The 17629-nt window shown below is 38.1% G+C and overlaps 1 protein-coding gene across 1 annotated transcript in view; it reads left to right on the top strand.

Annotated features, from left to right (window-relative positions):
• Positions 1-17629, top strand: part of LOC124721723 (glutamate receptor ionotropic, kainate 2-like) — a 541952-nt gene that overhangs the window by 263930 nt on the left and 260393 nt on the right. The window contains exon 5 of the mRNA XM_047246817.1: positions 7626-7783. Within this exon, the coding sequence (XP_047102773.1) occupies positions 7626-7783 (158 nt within the window). The remainder of the gene's footprint in view (positions 1-7625; positions 7784-17629) is intronic.

Raw genomic sequence — 17629 nt, 5'->3', positions numbered from 1 at the left:
TATTTTGTCGTTTATAGTCCTCAGTGTTGATGTACAGCATTGTTATACTGGCTGAAAAATGGGGGGTGGAGGTTCATCACTGAATACGGTAAATAATGTAGCTGACAGTTGCACAATTGTGTTTCACAATTCTTTACTTTTACTATTCACAACTCTCCAATATTACCAGTTCGCTATTGGTAAATGTTGATAAGCCTCGTTAATAGGTTGCAGGCAAACATCAGCATACTGCTACAATAGTTTGCTGTTGAACACCTATGAGCAGTAATAACCTAACCACACAGTTCATAGTTCTTGCAGAATAGTATGGTAACTGTGACACTAGTTCTCAAAAAAAAAATTGAACAGACATTGTCATTCATTGTTTTAACAGATGGCCTATTCCACTTGTTATAACCTTTAATCACTAATAAATTGCGTGGATATACAAACGTAGAAACAATAGCTGGTTACATGCTACCAATTCTGTATCGGTCATTCGACTGCCATGCCGTGACATGCGGCCGGCGCCGTTCGTAGCTGGGTGGCGCTCCCGCGCTCAGCCGAGTTGCGGAGCGCCTCTATCGCCGTTTGCGCGTACTGACGTGGCGGCACTATTAAATGTCGTGGCACTGTCACAACACTTTTCCCCCCTTGAAAAAAAACACTCACTTCCTGGGAGACACGGACAGCACGGAGACATCCATGGCCTCTTGGGAGGCCCCGAGAAGATCCCACGGAGAAACACCAGAGTACGGTCGAAAATGTCCATGACGGAAGCCCGTGCGTGGAACGTGCCTCCTGGACGAGATGATGGGTGAAAACTCCGGAGCAGCATCCATAGGTGTCGTGGACCTGGGGGTGTGCTCCAGCGAGATGGGTCCCGGAGAAGGCGGCGTCGCGAATGGGGCCGGTTCCAGCGTACTCAGAAGCAGTAGCGACGTCGGCGGCAGCAACACGCATGGGAGATCGGCAGCAGCGACAGGACTGGCTTCTCGGGCTGGTGGAGGCAAAGGAAGGGACGGTGGCACCGGCGTGGCCACCACTCGTGGGCGCATGTGGTCGTAATGGCGATCAACCATGCCATCGTCCGTACGTATTTCACAAAGCCCGCGGCCACGAAGAGCCTTGACCACCCCTGGAATCCATTTAGGGCGAGATCTATACCCTCGTGCCCACACGTTGGCGCCCACCGAGTATTTTCCTGCACGAGGGGACACAGTACAAGGCCTGACAGGGTGAAGCAGGTGCAGTAGAGGGCGCAGTTGCCGGCCATGCAAGAGTTCAGCAGGGCTGCGATCACCCAGAGGCGTGAAGCGATAAGAACTCAGAAAATGCAACAGAGCGTCATCTGGGGAAAAATCACTAAGGAATTTTTTCATTTGGCTTTTGAAAATGCGGACAAGGCGCTCGACCTCCCCATTCGATTGCGGATGGAAGGGCGGTGCTGTAACATGACGAATCCCGTGTCCAGTACAAAAATCACAGAAGGCCTGCGAAGAGAACTGAGGGCCATTGTCTGTGACGATCGTGGATGGAAGACTTTCTAGCGCAAAGATTTTGGACAAAGCCAGTGTCGTCGCCGCAGTGATGGGTGACGGATATCGAACAACAAACGGAAACTTCAAGAAGGCGTCAATCAACAGCAGCCAATAAGTGCCGAGGAAGGGGCCGGTAAAGTCAGCGTGCACCCGTTCCCATGGCTGCACTGGGTCAGGCCACGGATAGGGCATTGTACGGGGTGCAGCCAGTTGTTGAGCACACTGACCACACGCAGCGACCATGTGGGCGATGTCTGAATCAATGCCGGGCCAATAAACGTGCCTGCGGGGCAGGGACTTAGTCCGAGAAATCCCCCAATGGCCTTCATGCAACAGTTTGAGAACATTTTTGCGAAGAGAGGCTGGCACCACGACCCGTGGAGATGCGCCATCTGTGGCCAGAAGAACAACACCATCACGAACAGACAGACGAAGGCACAAGGCATGGTAGTTGCGAAGGGGATCTGATGCCCGGCCCTTGGTCCTGTCCGGCCAACCCCGTTGAATAAAACTGATCACCTGACACAGGGCCGCGTCCCGCGCAGTAGCCGACGTGACCTGCGAACCTGTAAGCGGAAAACCCTCGACCGCATGACGTTCTGCCTCATCAATGTGAAAATAGAGTAGTTCATCTCGATTGAAAACCGGTTCGGGGCCCATCGGCAAACGCGACAACGCGTCAGCGTTGGCGTGCTGGGCCGTGGGGCGATAGTGAATCTCATAGTGAAAACGAGACAAGTATAAGGCCCAATGTTGCAGGCGGTGAGCTGCCTTATCCGGAAGCGACGGCCTCGTCGTAAGGAGGGAATGGAGGCGGAGAAGAGGAAGACAGACGATGAGTAAGCAACGTCAACAACGCCTGAATAGCAGCTGTCAGCTGTGTTTGTTGTTCAATGAGCGCTTGCATAAGCTGTTCCATGTCTGCCCTGACACGAACACACAAATCCACAACGCAGGAACAAAAATATCCCATCCTCGTCGCCAAAAAGTGTTATAATCTTTAATCACTAATAAATTGTGTGGATATACAAATGTAGAAACAATAGCTGGTTACATGCTACCAATTCCGTATTGGTCATTCGACTGCCGTGCCGTGACATGCGGCCGGCGCCGTTCGTAGCTAGGTGGCGCTCCCACGCTCAGCCGAATTGCGGAGCGCCTCTATCGCCGTTTGCGCGTACTGACGTGGCGGCACTATTAAATGTCGTGGCACTGTCACAACACCACTGTTAAGTTGATGCATTGTTGTTACTTTAACCAATACATAAGTCCTGTCTGAAAACTGGCTGTGGACTGACTGTGTTGGGCACCAAAAATTGGTTGTTTATATATTCTCACAATAATAGGCACTGAAACTATACATTGTTCAATGTTTAAGTTATAGAAATTACAATTAAAACATAACTCATAAATTAACTAAATACATCAAAATTCCTTCTTTTTACCATTTTCTTTTACCACAAATATTATGCCAAATTTTTTGTTTGAATAAAGAAATTAATGGATATATTTATACAAACAATTGTTTTGACAAACCTGTTAATTATTTTGGAATTAACTAAGGGCTGGCTTTGCTAATATGTTTATGAATAGAGCCAAATAAATACTTTAAGAATCCTGGTAGTTCTTCTTCCAAACCTTTATTATTAATACAGAATCTGTACTTGTTTTTAAGTCAGCAATAGAATGAGTAGAATTTAAGTCATGGGACAATTACTGATTTCATACTGTAACAAAAGTATTAACTAGGAATGGTCAAAATAAATTAGAGAATTTGTTACATACACAAAATTAGACCTGGTGCTATATTCCTTAAGACTGAGGGCCAAACTTTCTCTTTTATGGAAATGCAGATTGTACTCATGCATGTTAATTGTAATTAGGCAAAATGAAAATAAAATGAATTTAACATGGCAGATGCCAAAGTCGGAGAGGAAGTAATGAGATACCATCTTGCTTCGGCACAATTTGTCCAGACAACACTTAAAACCTGCAGCCTAAGGTACTTGAAAAAGCATACAAAGTTTAATGATATGTTCCTCTGGTGTACGTCCTGATACCAAAATATTGTCCAAGTAATTAGAACAGAATGGAACTTTAAGGTAGGTTGTTCTAAATAGCATAGGAATATGGCAGGTCCAGAAGTGCTGCCAAAGGGTAAGCACAATAATTGGAACAACCCTAAATGTGTGTTGATCACAAACACTTCCTGAGACCCTTCATGTAATGTAATATGCAAATGTGCATCACCTAAATCAATTTTTGATAAATACTGGCCTATACCAAGCCTGTCCATTATTTTGCTAGGACAAGGCAATGGATAAGTATCAATTATTGTTTGTGGTTTCACAGTAGATTTAAAGTCAGCACAAAGACGAAGTTTTCCAGAAGGTTTTGGTAAGATTACTAAGGGAGAAGCCCATTGAGTAACCTGAACTGGAGCAATAAGACCATTTTCTTGCCATTCTTTAAGTTTACTTGCTGTTTTATTTCAAAGTGCATGAGGGACAGTACACTACTGAAAGAACTTAGGTTACGCATTGTCCTTCATTGTAACATGCACCACAAAATAATTTGCTCTGCCAAGCATTTCAGAAAATATATCACGAAACTCCTCAATCAAATGAGTAACGCTGTCTTTTGGGTTGAAAGCAGAAACAGAAAATACATTGTCCTGAATACAAGGACCAAACCAATCAAATGTATCTAACCCAAAGTATTTTCAGTTCCATGAATGCAAAACTGTAAATGTCACTGTTCTGGTGTGAGTCTGGAATGTGGCAGGCAAACTACATGTACCAAGCGCTGGAATGTCCTGAGCATTATATGCATTAAGTTGCGTGCAAGATTTTGTTAACTGTGGTGGGCCCAACTATGCACAAGTGGGACAGTTAAGCAATGTAATGGATGCACCAGAGTGTAACTGAAGTTGCACATGGTGTCCGGCAATGACTAAGTTCACAAAGAGTTTGTTTGACTGTCATTACATAGTGCTTGGGCAGGGTGAAGGCACATCCTGAATTTGATCTTTATGAGTAGTGGTTGCCAGTTTAGAAAAATTGTATTCACTAGGTGAGAAAGCGATCCATGCTTATGAGAGCAAATGTGGGTACAGCTCTTTTTCTGTCACAAACACACACACTGTACATGACCCGTCTTTCCGCAAGCAAAGCAAGTCACGTTCTGTGGAGGGCAATGTTGTCTTTTATCTGTGGAAAAGCTGCAGGGACATGATTTCACAGCAGACACATGTGTTGAAACTTGTTTACTCTGTCTGTGGCATCATGGTCTGTTTGCACCATTTTGAATGTTTCTCCAGTCAGTTGACAGTTGACGATTGGAGAGACAACATAACAGTTACAGGCAGTCTTTCTAGACCACTTACATTGGCTACTGATGCATCATAGATATAGACTGTGATAACCCCTTCAGCATCAACTGAGGCTTGAAGATGGTGCACTGAAGTGCTCAAACTGGTGGCAACACAATAAATGACGTCTTAAGAAAGGCTGTAGGTGTTTCATTTTATTACAAAATGTTCAAAGATTCTGATCAGTAGAATAGATGACAAGTAACTCTTTTCATTACAGCAACTTAATTCATAAAAGCGGTGTTTGACAGGTTGATTTAATTTATGTGTCGAGCTCAAAGTGGAACCTTTAGAGAGGACTAAAAATGTTATAGGTTAGAGGATTGTCTAATTTGTTTTTGGTTGCTAGTGGGTGGGATAAGAATATTCTAGAGATGTGGCACAGATGAAGTAGGTGAGTAAGACAAGGGCTAGTGACTTTGAGTGGTTGATAAGAAGTACTGATAGGGGCTCTTGGAATTATGGCGTATAATCATATTTTTAGACAGCAGTATGATGTTAATAGGTTGGAAAATTTCTTAAGATAGCATTGTGAAGTTTGGTGTAGTTACTGGATGGCTTGACATTTTTGTCAGGGTGCTTACACCTACTCCTCATGTCATATATCCCTTTTGATATAAACAATTACGACATAGCAGTAAGTTCCAATAGTGTGGGAAATGTATGGCTTTGAGCATAGCTTGCTATCATCAGTGGGGGTGGTCGTACACCATTGCTTTATAGCCAAACACAACATAATAATGTTTATACCAAAACCTTATACTAGCAGTGAAACATTAACAAATAATTTAATAAAAGATGTACTGAGATTGGCTCTGTTGGTTGAAACCCCAAAGGATAATAATATTTCTCAAAACAGATTGATTTTTAACTTTGATATAAATCTCTTTTATTTTTCAGGAAAGTACAATATGTGCAAAAGACAGCCACATACGAATAACTCATTAAATAATTGTTCTGTATCTATCAGCATTGCAAAATTTGAAATTACACTGTGTAAACGTAGCATTTACATCCAGCAGCAATGCACTAAGACATAAAGTAGAAGTTGTGCAATATGAAAATAACATCCACACCATACACACAACCAATAACTTTACTGACTCCAGAAAAAAAAAACAAGGCAAAAATATCTCACAAAAACTCCAGATGCAAGATGACATATAAAGACCACAATCCCTGTTCTGTATGCTTATTTAAAGGTTTGGTCACATGACTGCTCTTCGATTCAGTGCAGAGGCTTTCATCCTGACTACCAGTCATAAGTTTCGCTATAATTTCACATAAATACTTAATATAATAAATAAAGCATACAGAAATCTTTACAGTCATTTAGCAACCTCTTAATAAACCCACTCATTCATTGTTTCAACAATTTTAAACAAATCTAAAACATATAAATTTCCACATCCGGAACTCGACTCATAACACTAACTTGATCTACTTTATAAATCACAACTGTAGTTAAATACACATCAAAAGTTATTGGAATATTAAATAAGAAAACTCACTTGATAAGATCATTTGTGCCTGGAAGATTCCATAATAACTGAGAAGAAGTGTCACTTACAAGAATATCCATGCCATTACTGTCTCTGCTGCAACAGCCTTTAAGCCTTTTATCAATGTATGACCAATACCCAAATGTAAATTGGCACCATCAATTATTTTGTGCAGCAAATTCTGGGTTTTACACACTTCGTGCACATTCTGCTTAATACAATGTGATCGATTTTAATAACTATTAAAATGCCTAAGTTTTCTTGATTCTTCCTCTAAACAAAATAACTTAGTTCATCATTGGCAACTCCAATCATTATGGCATACATGCATCTCACTCTCTTAGTAGTACAGTAGTTCAGACACTGGACTTCCATTAAGAGGAACGAGGTTCGCATCCCAGTGTGATGTTTCTTGTTTAGTTCTTCAGTTGTTCTCCAGATCACTTCGTGCAGTTCTCAGGAAGCTTCCTTCAACAAGACAGTGGTTGATTTTACTCACCAATCTTGTACAATCTGAGGTAGAACTATGTCTCTAATAATATTAATATTTAGAGTACATTGCCTTCTGCCATTCTATGCTGCCATCTCCGTCAATAGCTTGTATGTATCACCTTTCCTTTTCTCTCCTTTTTTCCTGTCTTCTTTTTTCATCTCCCTGGTGCCATTTCATGGCCTGCCTCTGTTTTCTTTCCTATACTTGGATCTTTTGAACTCCTGTCAGTGCCCTTTATTGTGACATTTTCCTATCCATTCCTGTAAAGTACTTATCTTCTCCCCTCACCTCCCTACTTCCTCATGTGTTTCTACTCAAATGTGGAAGAGAAAAGAAAGGAAATTAAGCAGCTGAAAGAATCCCTGATTCTATCACTTCATTGATCTATCTTTGTGATGTCACCTATGGGGTAAGAAGTAAAGTGTAGATCCATCTTAGAGTTTTATGTTATCTATCCTAGAATTTTTTTCATTTTATTAAGCAGTTACCTTTTTTGTTTTAACAGCACATTTTCATTTTTTCCACAAATTCTCATTTTTATTGAACATTACAAGAAAAAATATGTAAAGATTTTGAATTTTAAAATGAATGTATTCATTCTTTTGTAGCAGAAATGTGAAAACATACATGTTACTTGCAGTATATCCATTGCAATAACACATATTTAAAATAATTGTTTTTATAAATTAATTTAACCTGAAAATAAAATAATTCATGAGTCCCATCCATATGATATTTAGGTGTACGCAGATTTAGTTAAGGCATGGAAATGGAAGAGCTTCACTATCCTATTCGAAAGTGATGAAGGGCTCATCAGACTCAGTTATGTACTGAAGATGTATGGCCCAAAGGACTTCACAGTGACAGTTCGTCATCTAAATGATTCTTCCAATTACAGGTAAGTTTCTGGAGAAGATCTTCCACTAATATTCATTAAAAAAAGTCACTCTACTAGCACATTACCAAAATGAAAATCTTACATGCTGGACTTTTCTAACAAAAATTTCAAATAACTTAGTTTCCTTATAAGTTTTGATTAAGAAAAGTAATTGTATTTTCCACAGTGAAGAAATAAATGATTGATGATGTTTTACATTTTATTTGCTCTAACTTTTTAATTTACTGATGATAACTTGAATTAAAAACTACTGAAACAGAGATGACTTTAACATTGTTGACATAGATACTTAATTTACACATTTTCGGAGCTGAAAAATGGTATTTGTGAAATTTTGACCAAATCCTCATAGGAAGAAGGTATAATCAGACACTCAGTATGTTATTTCAAAGTAGAAGATAGTTCCACATATAAACTTCAGTTTCTATTTTCTTATAACTAGTTGTTAAGAAAAACATTTACTCACAAAAGAAAACCAGTACATGAATTTATATAAACCCAACTTTCTGTTTACATAAAATCTATTGTCAAGGGGACTGTCAATGTATGAAAGAAGAAAAAGAAATGAAGTAGTTACTGAATTACCAAATAGTTCATGAATGAATTTGCTTAAAGGTCATTTCATCATTTCGATTTTTTTACTTTCAAATAATGTAAAGAATATGGTGCCCTCATGATAGGTTATATCTATATGATCATTGCACATAGAATATCAGATAAGTATTGATGTTTCAGACAGATATTTTGTCATCATATGAGCTATTTTAAGCTGCATACATCTTTTTCTGATATTTTCTATGAAACATCATCTAATGAACATTAGAAAATAGCTTTCTTGATCAACATCCTCGATCACATTGAACAGTTTTGTATGTATTGTGAACGTAGGTAGTTATAGACATATATAATAATAATAATAAAGATTTTATTGTCTTTAGGCCATTACAGCAATTGACAACGTCAAATGAAGTTACAATTTATAATACAGTGTGATAAGGTATTGACTACTGAAATATTTTAGCTTATATTACAATAAATGTACGGTGGGTCATCTGTTGGATTACTGCATTTTACAGTTGAAGAATTCATTGATATCATAGAACAGGTGGGCAATAAACCATTCATGCAGTCTTTCTTTGAATGTATGTTCAGGAAGATCCTGTATGGCATGTGGCAGCTTATTAAATAGCTTGTGCCCTGTGACTTCATAGCTATTTATTGATTTTGATAGTCTGTGGTAAGGCGTGTATATGTGTTTGATGCTTCTTGTGTTGTAACAATGTACATTTTCTCTACGTTTCACATCTTGTAGGTTCTTCTTCGTAAAGATTAAGACATTGTATATATAGAGGTTTATTACAGTCATAATTTTTTGTTTAGTAAATAAGGGTTTGCAGTGAGCCTTATGTGAAGAATTTGTAATTATCTTAATGGCTTTCTTCTACAATAATAGGATGTCATGTATATGACTACAGTTACCCCACAAGATAATGCCATAGGATATTATACTCTGGAAAAATGCAAAATAAGATGATCTGATGTATGTTTCAGGTACACAATTTCTGAGTTTTCTTAATAAATAAATTACTCTAGATAGTTTACTACTAATATAGTTTACATGTTGGCCCCAGGATAACTTTTCGTCTAAATAAACTCCCAGGAATTTAACAGAACTAGGGTCATCAGATATTGGCTTGTCTATTAGAGTGAAGATTATCTGCTGAGTTTTATTTTCATTTAGCAGGAAACTATTTGCTCTGAACCAATATGCTGCATGAGTGAGTGTATTTTCAGCACAGGTTTTAAGATCATTAAGACTGTTACTGCTATGGAGAAAAGTCGTATCATCTGCATACAATACAGTGGTGGATCTAATAAACGAGGGGAGGTCATTGATCATTATCAGAAACAGGAAGGGCCCCAGTACAGATCCCTGAGGCACACCTACTTTAACATTTTCTATGTTTGACATTTCCTTACCAACACAAACTACCTGTTTACGGTTGTTGGGATAAGATTTTAATAGTCTGAGACTGTTTTCTTTGATGCCGTAGAATTCTAGTTTCTCTAGTAGTGGCATGTGCTCAACACAGTCGAAGGCCTTGCTTAGGTCACAGAATGAGACCTGAGCAAAGCCTTTGTTCTCAAAAACTTTGAGGATGTAACTGACTACTGTGTTGATTGCATCAATGGTCAACAGATTCTTCCTAAACCCGTATTGTGTAGCATTAATTATTCCTAGATTCTCAAAGTGAGATGATAATTGTTGGTACATGATGCATTCTATTACCTTGGAGAATGTGGGTACTATTGAAATAGGCCTGTAGCTAGATGGAGAGTCTTATCTCCCTTTTTGTATACTGGGACGATCCTAGACAGTTTTAACTCATCAGGAAAATATCCCTCAAGTAAGCACTTGTTTATGCAATGGGTTAAGGGGTAGAGAATGCAGTCACACACTTTTTTTAGCAGGTTGGATGATATGCCATATATATCTAAGCTATCAGATGATTTCAGTTGTTTTATGACTCCTTGTACATATCTAGGCGATACTTCGGAGAAGGTTACCATGCTTGTATTTAGTCTGTCTACCCCAATTTTGGGAGAGTAACTCTGATGGACTAATGTCTGGTTTGATAATTGCATCTCCTATTTCTTTCACTGAATTAATAAAAAACTCATTGAGTGTTTGTGGTGGGATATTAATTTTGTCTTTTTTAGTATCTCTGGCAGCACTGTTAATTACTTTCCAAGCAGTTTTGCATTTATTGGTGGAATTATGTGTGCTGTTGGCATTGTAGGTTTTTTGGCTTGCAGGATGGCTTTTTTGTATTCATTCCTGCATTCAACATAGGCTGATTTGGCACAGTCAGACTTCATACTATTGTATATGTTGTACAGTAACAAAACTTGTTTCTTTAGATCTGTCAGCTGTTTAGTGTACCATATATTTTGTCTGTTTTGAGATCTGGATTTGTGGCTGCTGTCCATTATTTTGATTTTCTTTATGGGAATACTATGGTTAAATAGGGTCAAGAATGCATTAAAAAATCTATCAAATATTATTTTGGCTGGCAGATCATTACTTGATGTGTAATGTCCATCGACACTACAATGGCCAAACCAGTCTCTGTCAGCAAGGGAATTACGAAATGTTTTAATTTTATCCTCAGTTATGGGTCTGGTAATCACAACTGTTGGGACAGGTCTGTTTGCATTGCTCCTATTGAGGGGAATTTTACTTGCATAATTTAGAGATACGGAGTCATGGTCAGAGAATGGGAACACTACAACTTCGCATGTGTTTTCAGTGGTCTTGAAGTTTACAAAGATGTTATCTAAACATGCTTTGTTTCTTGTGGGCCTGTTATTAACATGATGTAAATTGTATTGTCTTAGCAAGTTTTCCAGATCTGCAACACTACCCTTACGTTTAGTAACATCAAAATCAACATTCAAATCACCTCCTATTGCAATATCATAATGTAACCATTTAATATTACTTAATTCACTCAATAGCATGTCCATTTTTTTCTAAAAATATGTTAATGCTTCCCTTTGGTGATCTGTACATGGATACTACTATTAGCTTATGACTATTAATGATTATACCCGTAACTTCACAGTGCTGTTCATCACACAAGGAATTTAGGTCTAGTTTGGTTATTGTACAATTGAGTGACTGGTTGGAATAAATTGCCACACCACCTCTAATGTGCTTTTTCCTACAGTAGCTATTTACTATACTAAAATTGTCAAATTTGGCAACTGCAAGTTCATTCTCATTAGCCCAGTGTTCACTCAGACAAAAAATATCAAACTGGTTATCAAGTCCAAACTCATTTATGATAAGTTCTTTATCTTTCAGTCCTTGAACGTTAAGGTAACATATTTTAAGATCCATGCTCTTATTTCTAACACACTGAACACTATGGTGATTGGTTTTCAAACGTTTTTCAGGGCTTATCTTTTGGATTTCTGCCTCTTGTTGCCTTTTACTAAAAAATTGTTCACTTGGAGTGGTATCACATCTACTGTTGTATACCTACTCTTCCCTCCCTGTGATGATATTGTAGATGAAGCTGCTACTAGAGGAATTGATGTAACTGCTGTTATGGTGTCTGGAGGCTCTGTTGTGGCATCTGGTGACTGAGGAGATAAGGTGGTTGCTTCTTCTTCTGCTGCTGTTGAATCTTGCTGGTGAAGTGTGATAGGTACTGCTGCTGCTGCTGCTGTAGGCATTGTTGTGGCAACTAGTGACAGTGGAGATTTGGATGTTGCTTCATCTTCTGCTGCTGTTGAATCCTGTTGATGAAGTGTGGTAGGTATTGCTGCTGCAGCATTTGTTATGTGTGTAGGTACAATTGCTGCTTCCATCTCTACTTCTACTGCTGCAATAGAAGTAACCATTTCTTCAGGCTCTGCTTGCGTCAAGCAAGGAACTGGAAGAGCAGCAATTACTTCTTGGTTGTCAGTTGCTTTCAGTATCATGCTGATGTTTTGGCACAGAATCTTCTTGCCTCTGTTATTAAGGTGCATGCCATGTCTCGTGTAACAGTCTCTTTGCAAGGAGTCCATACTTATAAAATATGCATTTTGGTAGGCCCTGCAAATCTTTGAGTATTGCCTGTTTGCTTTTATGATTTCCACGTTCACACATGGCCATTCCGAAAGGTCATGCCTATGTGGAATTGCGACTACAAAAACTGATTTCTCTCCTGTTGAATTTAGTATTGCTTTAAGGTTTCGCGTTGCACTGTGGAGGTCGTTTTTATATACATTATTGGCTCCTGCTATGACGACAATATGACGATCATTTTCAGTTTCTATGTTTCTAACGAGTTCTTGGATGGGTGCACCTGGTTTGACAATACTAGTTGCTTGTATACAATGACTGTAACGTAGTATTTTTGCGATCTCACGTCCATGGCTATCAGAGAATATTTTCACTTTGAGTTTGTCTTCACGTTTATTGCGGAAGTTTCTGCTCATGTGCTTGTCACTATATAGATTCGGCATGTTGTTGTCGTCACAGTTTCCCGTGGATTCCACATTTATATCTGAATCTAGTGCATGAAAACGGTTTTTTGTTACCACAATAATTCTATAGTCACTGAGTTTCACACGACCAACCTTTTTTGGCCTAGTAAACATATGTTGCCTTGTTGTTTCTGCCTTTAGGCCTATATCCACTTCAGAGCACTCGTTTATTGTAGGTAGGACACTGAAACTGCTTTTATTGCCGCGGTTCATTCCATTCGTTGTATTTATCACCTTTTCGCTTCTTTCTTCCGTGATCATGCTAGTCCTGTGCTCCCAGTTCCGTGTTTTACTTGCTTTGGCGATCGGGATATTACGCGCCTTTTTCAGTTCGGCATTTTCATTTTCTAAATGCGCAATGTCCCGCCTTAGTACATCTACAATTAATTGCAGGCTTGATACATGTTCATTTAGCTTCACTATTTCACTGTTATAATTTATGTATGTTCCGTTTTTCACCACACAACTATAACTTTTGTTCACTTTCTCACTATAAACAACTGTACCGGACGCCATGTTGGCAGGGAGTTTAATTTCAATTAACTGTTCAGAACATATTGCAAGTACCTATGAATATGAAAATAAAATAAGTCTTGACTAGTGGACAAACTTGTAGAAAGCACAGAAAACTGGTTACTTCTGGGTGAAGCAATTCTTCAGAAATAACACACACACACACACACACACACACACACACACACACACACACAGATATATATTTGAATAATATACTGAATATTTGACATTTGAATAATATACTGACAAATATGTTTTAGATCTTTACTATGTAGAAAATGTTAAGTGTTTTAAAAGATATCCTGAGGTACATTGCTTGTTAGGGATAGATTCATGGTGTCATGATTTTGATGACAGCTTGCCTATGAAACTTGTCAGTCTTGTGTAGTTTCCTTTGAACATTTTGATTCTTCAACAGTTTTAAATGAAAGTATAATTTACTTCTGTTGCTTCCTTTTCAAAATAATTTGTAGGCTGGCAGTACTCATAAATGATTACTTGCAAACAATAAAACAGTTCTACATCTGTCTATATATACATCTCCACTCTCCAAACCACCATGAAGTGCATGGCAGAAGGTACGTCCTATTGTACCAATTGAAATGAAGTGAAATGATAGTATGCCCTTAATTATGAGGATTTCTTCCCATTCAGTTCACATATGGAGTGCAGGAAGATTGAGTGTTTGAATACCTCTGTGCATGCTGTAATTATCTAATCTTATCTTTACAGTTCCTGTGTGAGTGACATGTACTGAATTGTAGTGTATTATTAGAATCATCATTCATTTGTTACTAGATTTTCTCAGGATAGTTTACATCTATATTCAAGAATTTGCCAGTCCAGTTTTTTCAGTACCTCTGTGACACTCTGATACTCTCCTAAGGGTCAAACAAATCTGAAACCAGTTGTGCTGGCCTTTTCAGTAAACTTTCAGTATCCCCTTTTAGTCCTATATGGTACAGATCCCATACACTTGAGCAATATTCTAGAACTGGTTGCATGAGTCGTTTATAAGCAATCTCCTTTGTCAACTGATTGCACGTCCCCAGCATTCTACCAATAGACTAAACTACCACCTGCTTTACCCATGACTGAGCCTACATGATCATTCCATTTCATATCCCTACTATGGGCTATACCCAGGTATTTGTGTGACTACATTTTTATCATTTTGTGAAGCACACAATTTTACATTTTTGAACATTTAAAGCAAGTTGCCAATATTTGTACCACTTTGAAATCTTCTCAAAATTCGACTAAAGATTTATGCAGCTTCTTTCAGACAGTACTTCAGTGTAGATAACTGCATCATCTGCAGAAAGTCCGAGGTTACTATTAATATTGTCTGAAAGGTCATTGATCACACAAAGTTACTTCTACATCTGATGATGACTCTCTATCTGAGACAACATGTTGCATCCTTCCTACCAAAAAGCTCTAAGCCCAGTCACAAATTTCGCTTGAGATCCTATATGATCATACTTTTGACAATAAGCATAGGTATGGTACCGAGTCAATTGCTTTTTGGAAATCAAGAAATACTGCATCTAAATGATGGTCTGATCCAAACCTTTCAGTATGTCATGTGAGAAAAGTTCAAGTTGGGTTTCATGAGATCAGTGTTTTTGGAATCCATACTGGTTGACATGGAGGTGCTCATTCTGTTTGAGCTGTTCAGTTTATTCCTTGTCATTGCATGGTATGGATCACAATATGCTAGTTTATACATTGATCCTCTTGTTGAATGTTTGTGTTCTATGTTTTTTTTTTTAATAACTGTTATATGTATATCATTTTCTGCTATTTTGTTCTTCCCCAGATAGTTCTTCTACAGTAGGAAGTATACTGTAGTTACAGGTGAAAAACCAGCTTTTATGTCCTTTTCATATTACATACATTTAAAGTCTTTTTGGAATTTTGTAATTGTTGTGCTGATCACCAACATTAAAATTAGCTATTTATTTTTACTAATTCTACATAAATTTTCTAACTGTATTTCTCCTTTTGACTTTTGTGCTACTGATCACAACATACACAAGACATGAGGCTTAATGCAAGGCTAGATTGTCTCATTCCTTTTTTTTAAGTAATGAGTTACACATTCTAATGAAATGGAGAACAAATCATAATTTACACACATACACATGCACACCTACCCACCCACACAGCTGTATGTTGTATTCAGTCTGAAAATGCCATTTACAAGGATTAACAAACATATTAGGTTGTTAGTTTGTGTACTTCATGGGTATGTTGAATTAATCATACACAGTCCACATGTCCACACATTTGTACATCAATTCCTTCCACTTCTCAAACTATTTCTGCATTTTGTTTTCTGTCCAGAAATGCAGGGGCTCTGTCAATTTTCATAGGAGCACCAGAATATATTTGGAAAATCAATGACTGCTGTATAATTAATTTTTTTAAATTTTAATCTTATCTTAGCGTACTCATAGTTTCTGAAATAAGTGTTAACTAATGAGAGTACATATCTCAGCAATGTCCAGTATAAATAAATCTTTTATTAATTATAAATCAGTCAGGTTGAAACATGCTGATTCATCAACATTTTCATGGTAATTTTTATATAACATATCTCACTCCAAATTAATAACAAAATGTTTTCCATTTACTTATTATAGTGTGCATATACAGTGCACCTGTCTTATAAGAAAATTTATTTCATTACCTATAAAACAATATGTTGTATAAATATAGCCTCCTAACAGGTGCAATCATTTCTACAGGTATAAACATTTCTGATAACTTTTGATTTTTTAAAACATTTTCTGTATTGTTGGATTAGAGAATTATTTATTTATTTATTTAACCCACTGATCATATGCAGTACAATGTATAAGATGAGACTGGACTTAACCCTAATCTTTACAAGGAACATTAACCAAAATTATATGTAGGCTTAAATAACATAAATAACAAAAGTTACAAATCATATACAGGATGTCCTATTTATCTTGACCACCATGAATAACTGTTTGTCCAGATGCAAACTACAAAATGTTTCAAGCAAATGTTCTTTAGCCATCAGGGGGACATCAATCAGCATGATTGCCTTCGTTGTAGCTTTGTTTTTTACGAAGATATGAACAGTGGTATGACTTTTCTAAATTGCACCCTCTATTTTTTAATTGATAATTCATTTCCTCTCCTAAAGGCTTATTCAAAAATGTATCACAGTGTACCATTCACTGAAACACAATGTTATTAATACATAACACAACATTGGCTGTGATGCTCCCAGCGCTTAGTGCAGGTACTCGGGGTAATGGGACACATCCATGTGCAGTCGTTGACAGAGGACAAATGTAAACACAATTAGAATGCAAACCTGTCATTCTGTCAACCATCATCAGTAGAAGAGTTGTGTGAGTAGAATGTACACCAACGAAGAGAAGGTAGAAATACTAATCATCTATGGGAAATGTAAGTTAGAGGAACAGTAATTGCAGTAGAGTTTTCTTACATACGGGTACATTTAGTACAGTAGTTTAGTCCTTTTAAATACTGTTGTGTAGAGTAGGCATACAGTAAAGGCTGTTCTTCCTACAAACTGCATCAAATAACGTTTCTTTATTGTTGTTGTTCAAGGTAGGTGAAATGCTGCGCAAAAAATGGTTCAAATGCCTCTGAGCACTATGGGACTTAACTTCTGAGGTCATCAGTCCCCTAGAACTTAGATCTACTTAAACCTAACTAACCTAAGGACATCACACACATCCATGCCCGAGGCAGGATTCAAACCTGCGACCATAGCGGTCGCGCGGTTCCAGACTGTAGCGCCTAGAACCGCTCAGCCACTCTGGCCGGCAATGCTGCGCAGGCAGCAGAACTGTACAGAGAGCTATATCCTGACAAGAACCCACCTTCCCAATGGATGTTTTCTCATCTTGTTGCGGTGATTCAGGAAACTGGAAGTTTCAACGCACAACAATGCAATCATCGTAGCACTCGCACAGATGAAGCTGCCAAAGTTACTGTTCTTGCTTCCATTGCTATGAATCAACATATGAGCACACAACAGCTTGAACATGAGATTGGCATTCCTAAAACCAATGCACATAGTATTCTTATATGTCACCAGTTCCATCCTTACCATGTACACCTACATCAAGAATTGCATCGCAATGATTTCCAGATTAATGTACAGTTCTGTCAGTAGGCACAGCAGCAAATCCAAAACTTCTTCTCCAATGTTCTATATACCAATGAATGTTATTTCTCAAACAAAGGACAGGTAAATACAAGGAGCATGCATTATTGGTC

Source organism: Schistocerca piceifrons, chromosome X (assembly GCF_021461385.2).
Source record: "Schistocerca piceifrons isolate TAMUIC-IGC-003096 chromosome X, iqSchPice1.1, whole genome shotgun sequence".
In the NCBI taxonomy this organism is placed as follows: Eukaryota; Metazoa; Arthropoda; class Insecta; order Orthoptera; family Acrididae; genus Schistocerca; species Schistocerca piceifrons.
This window is presented reverse-complemented; position numbering and strand designations above follow the sequence as displayed.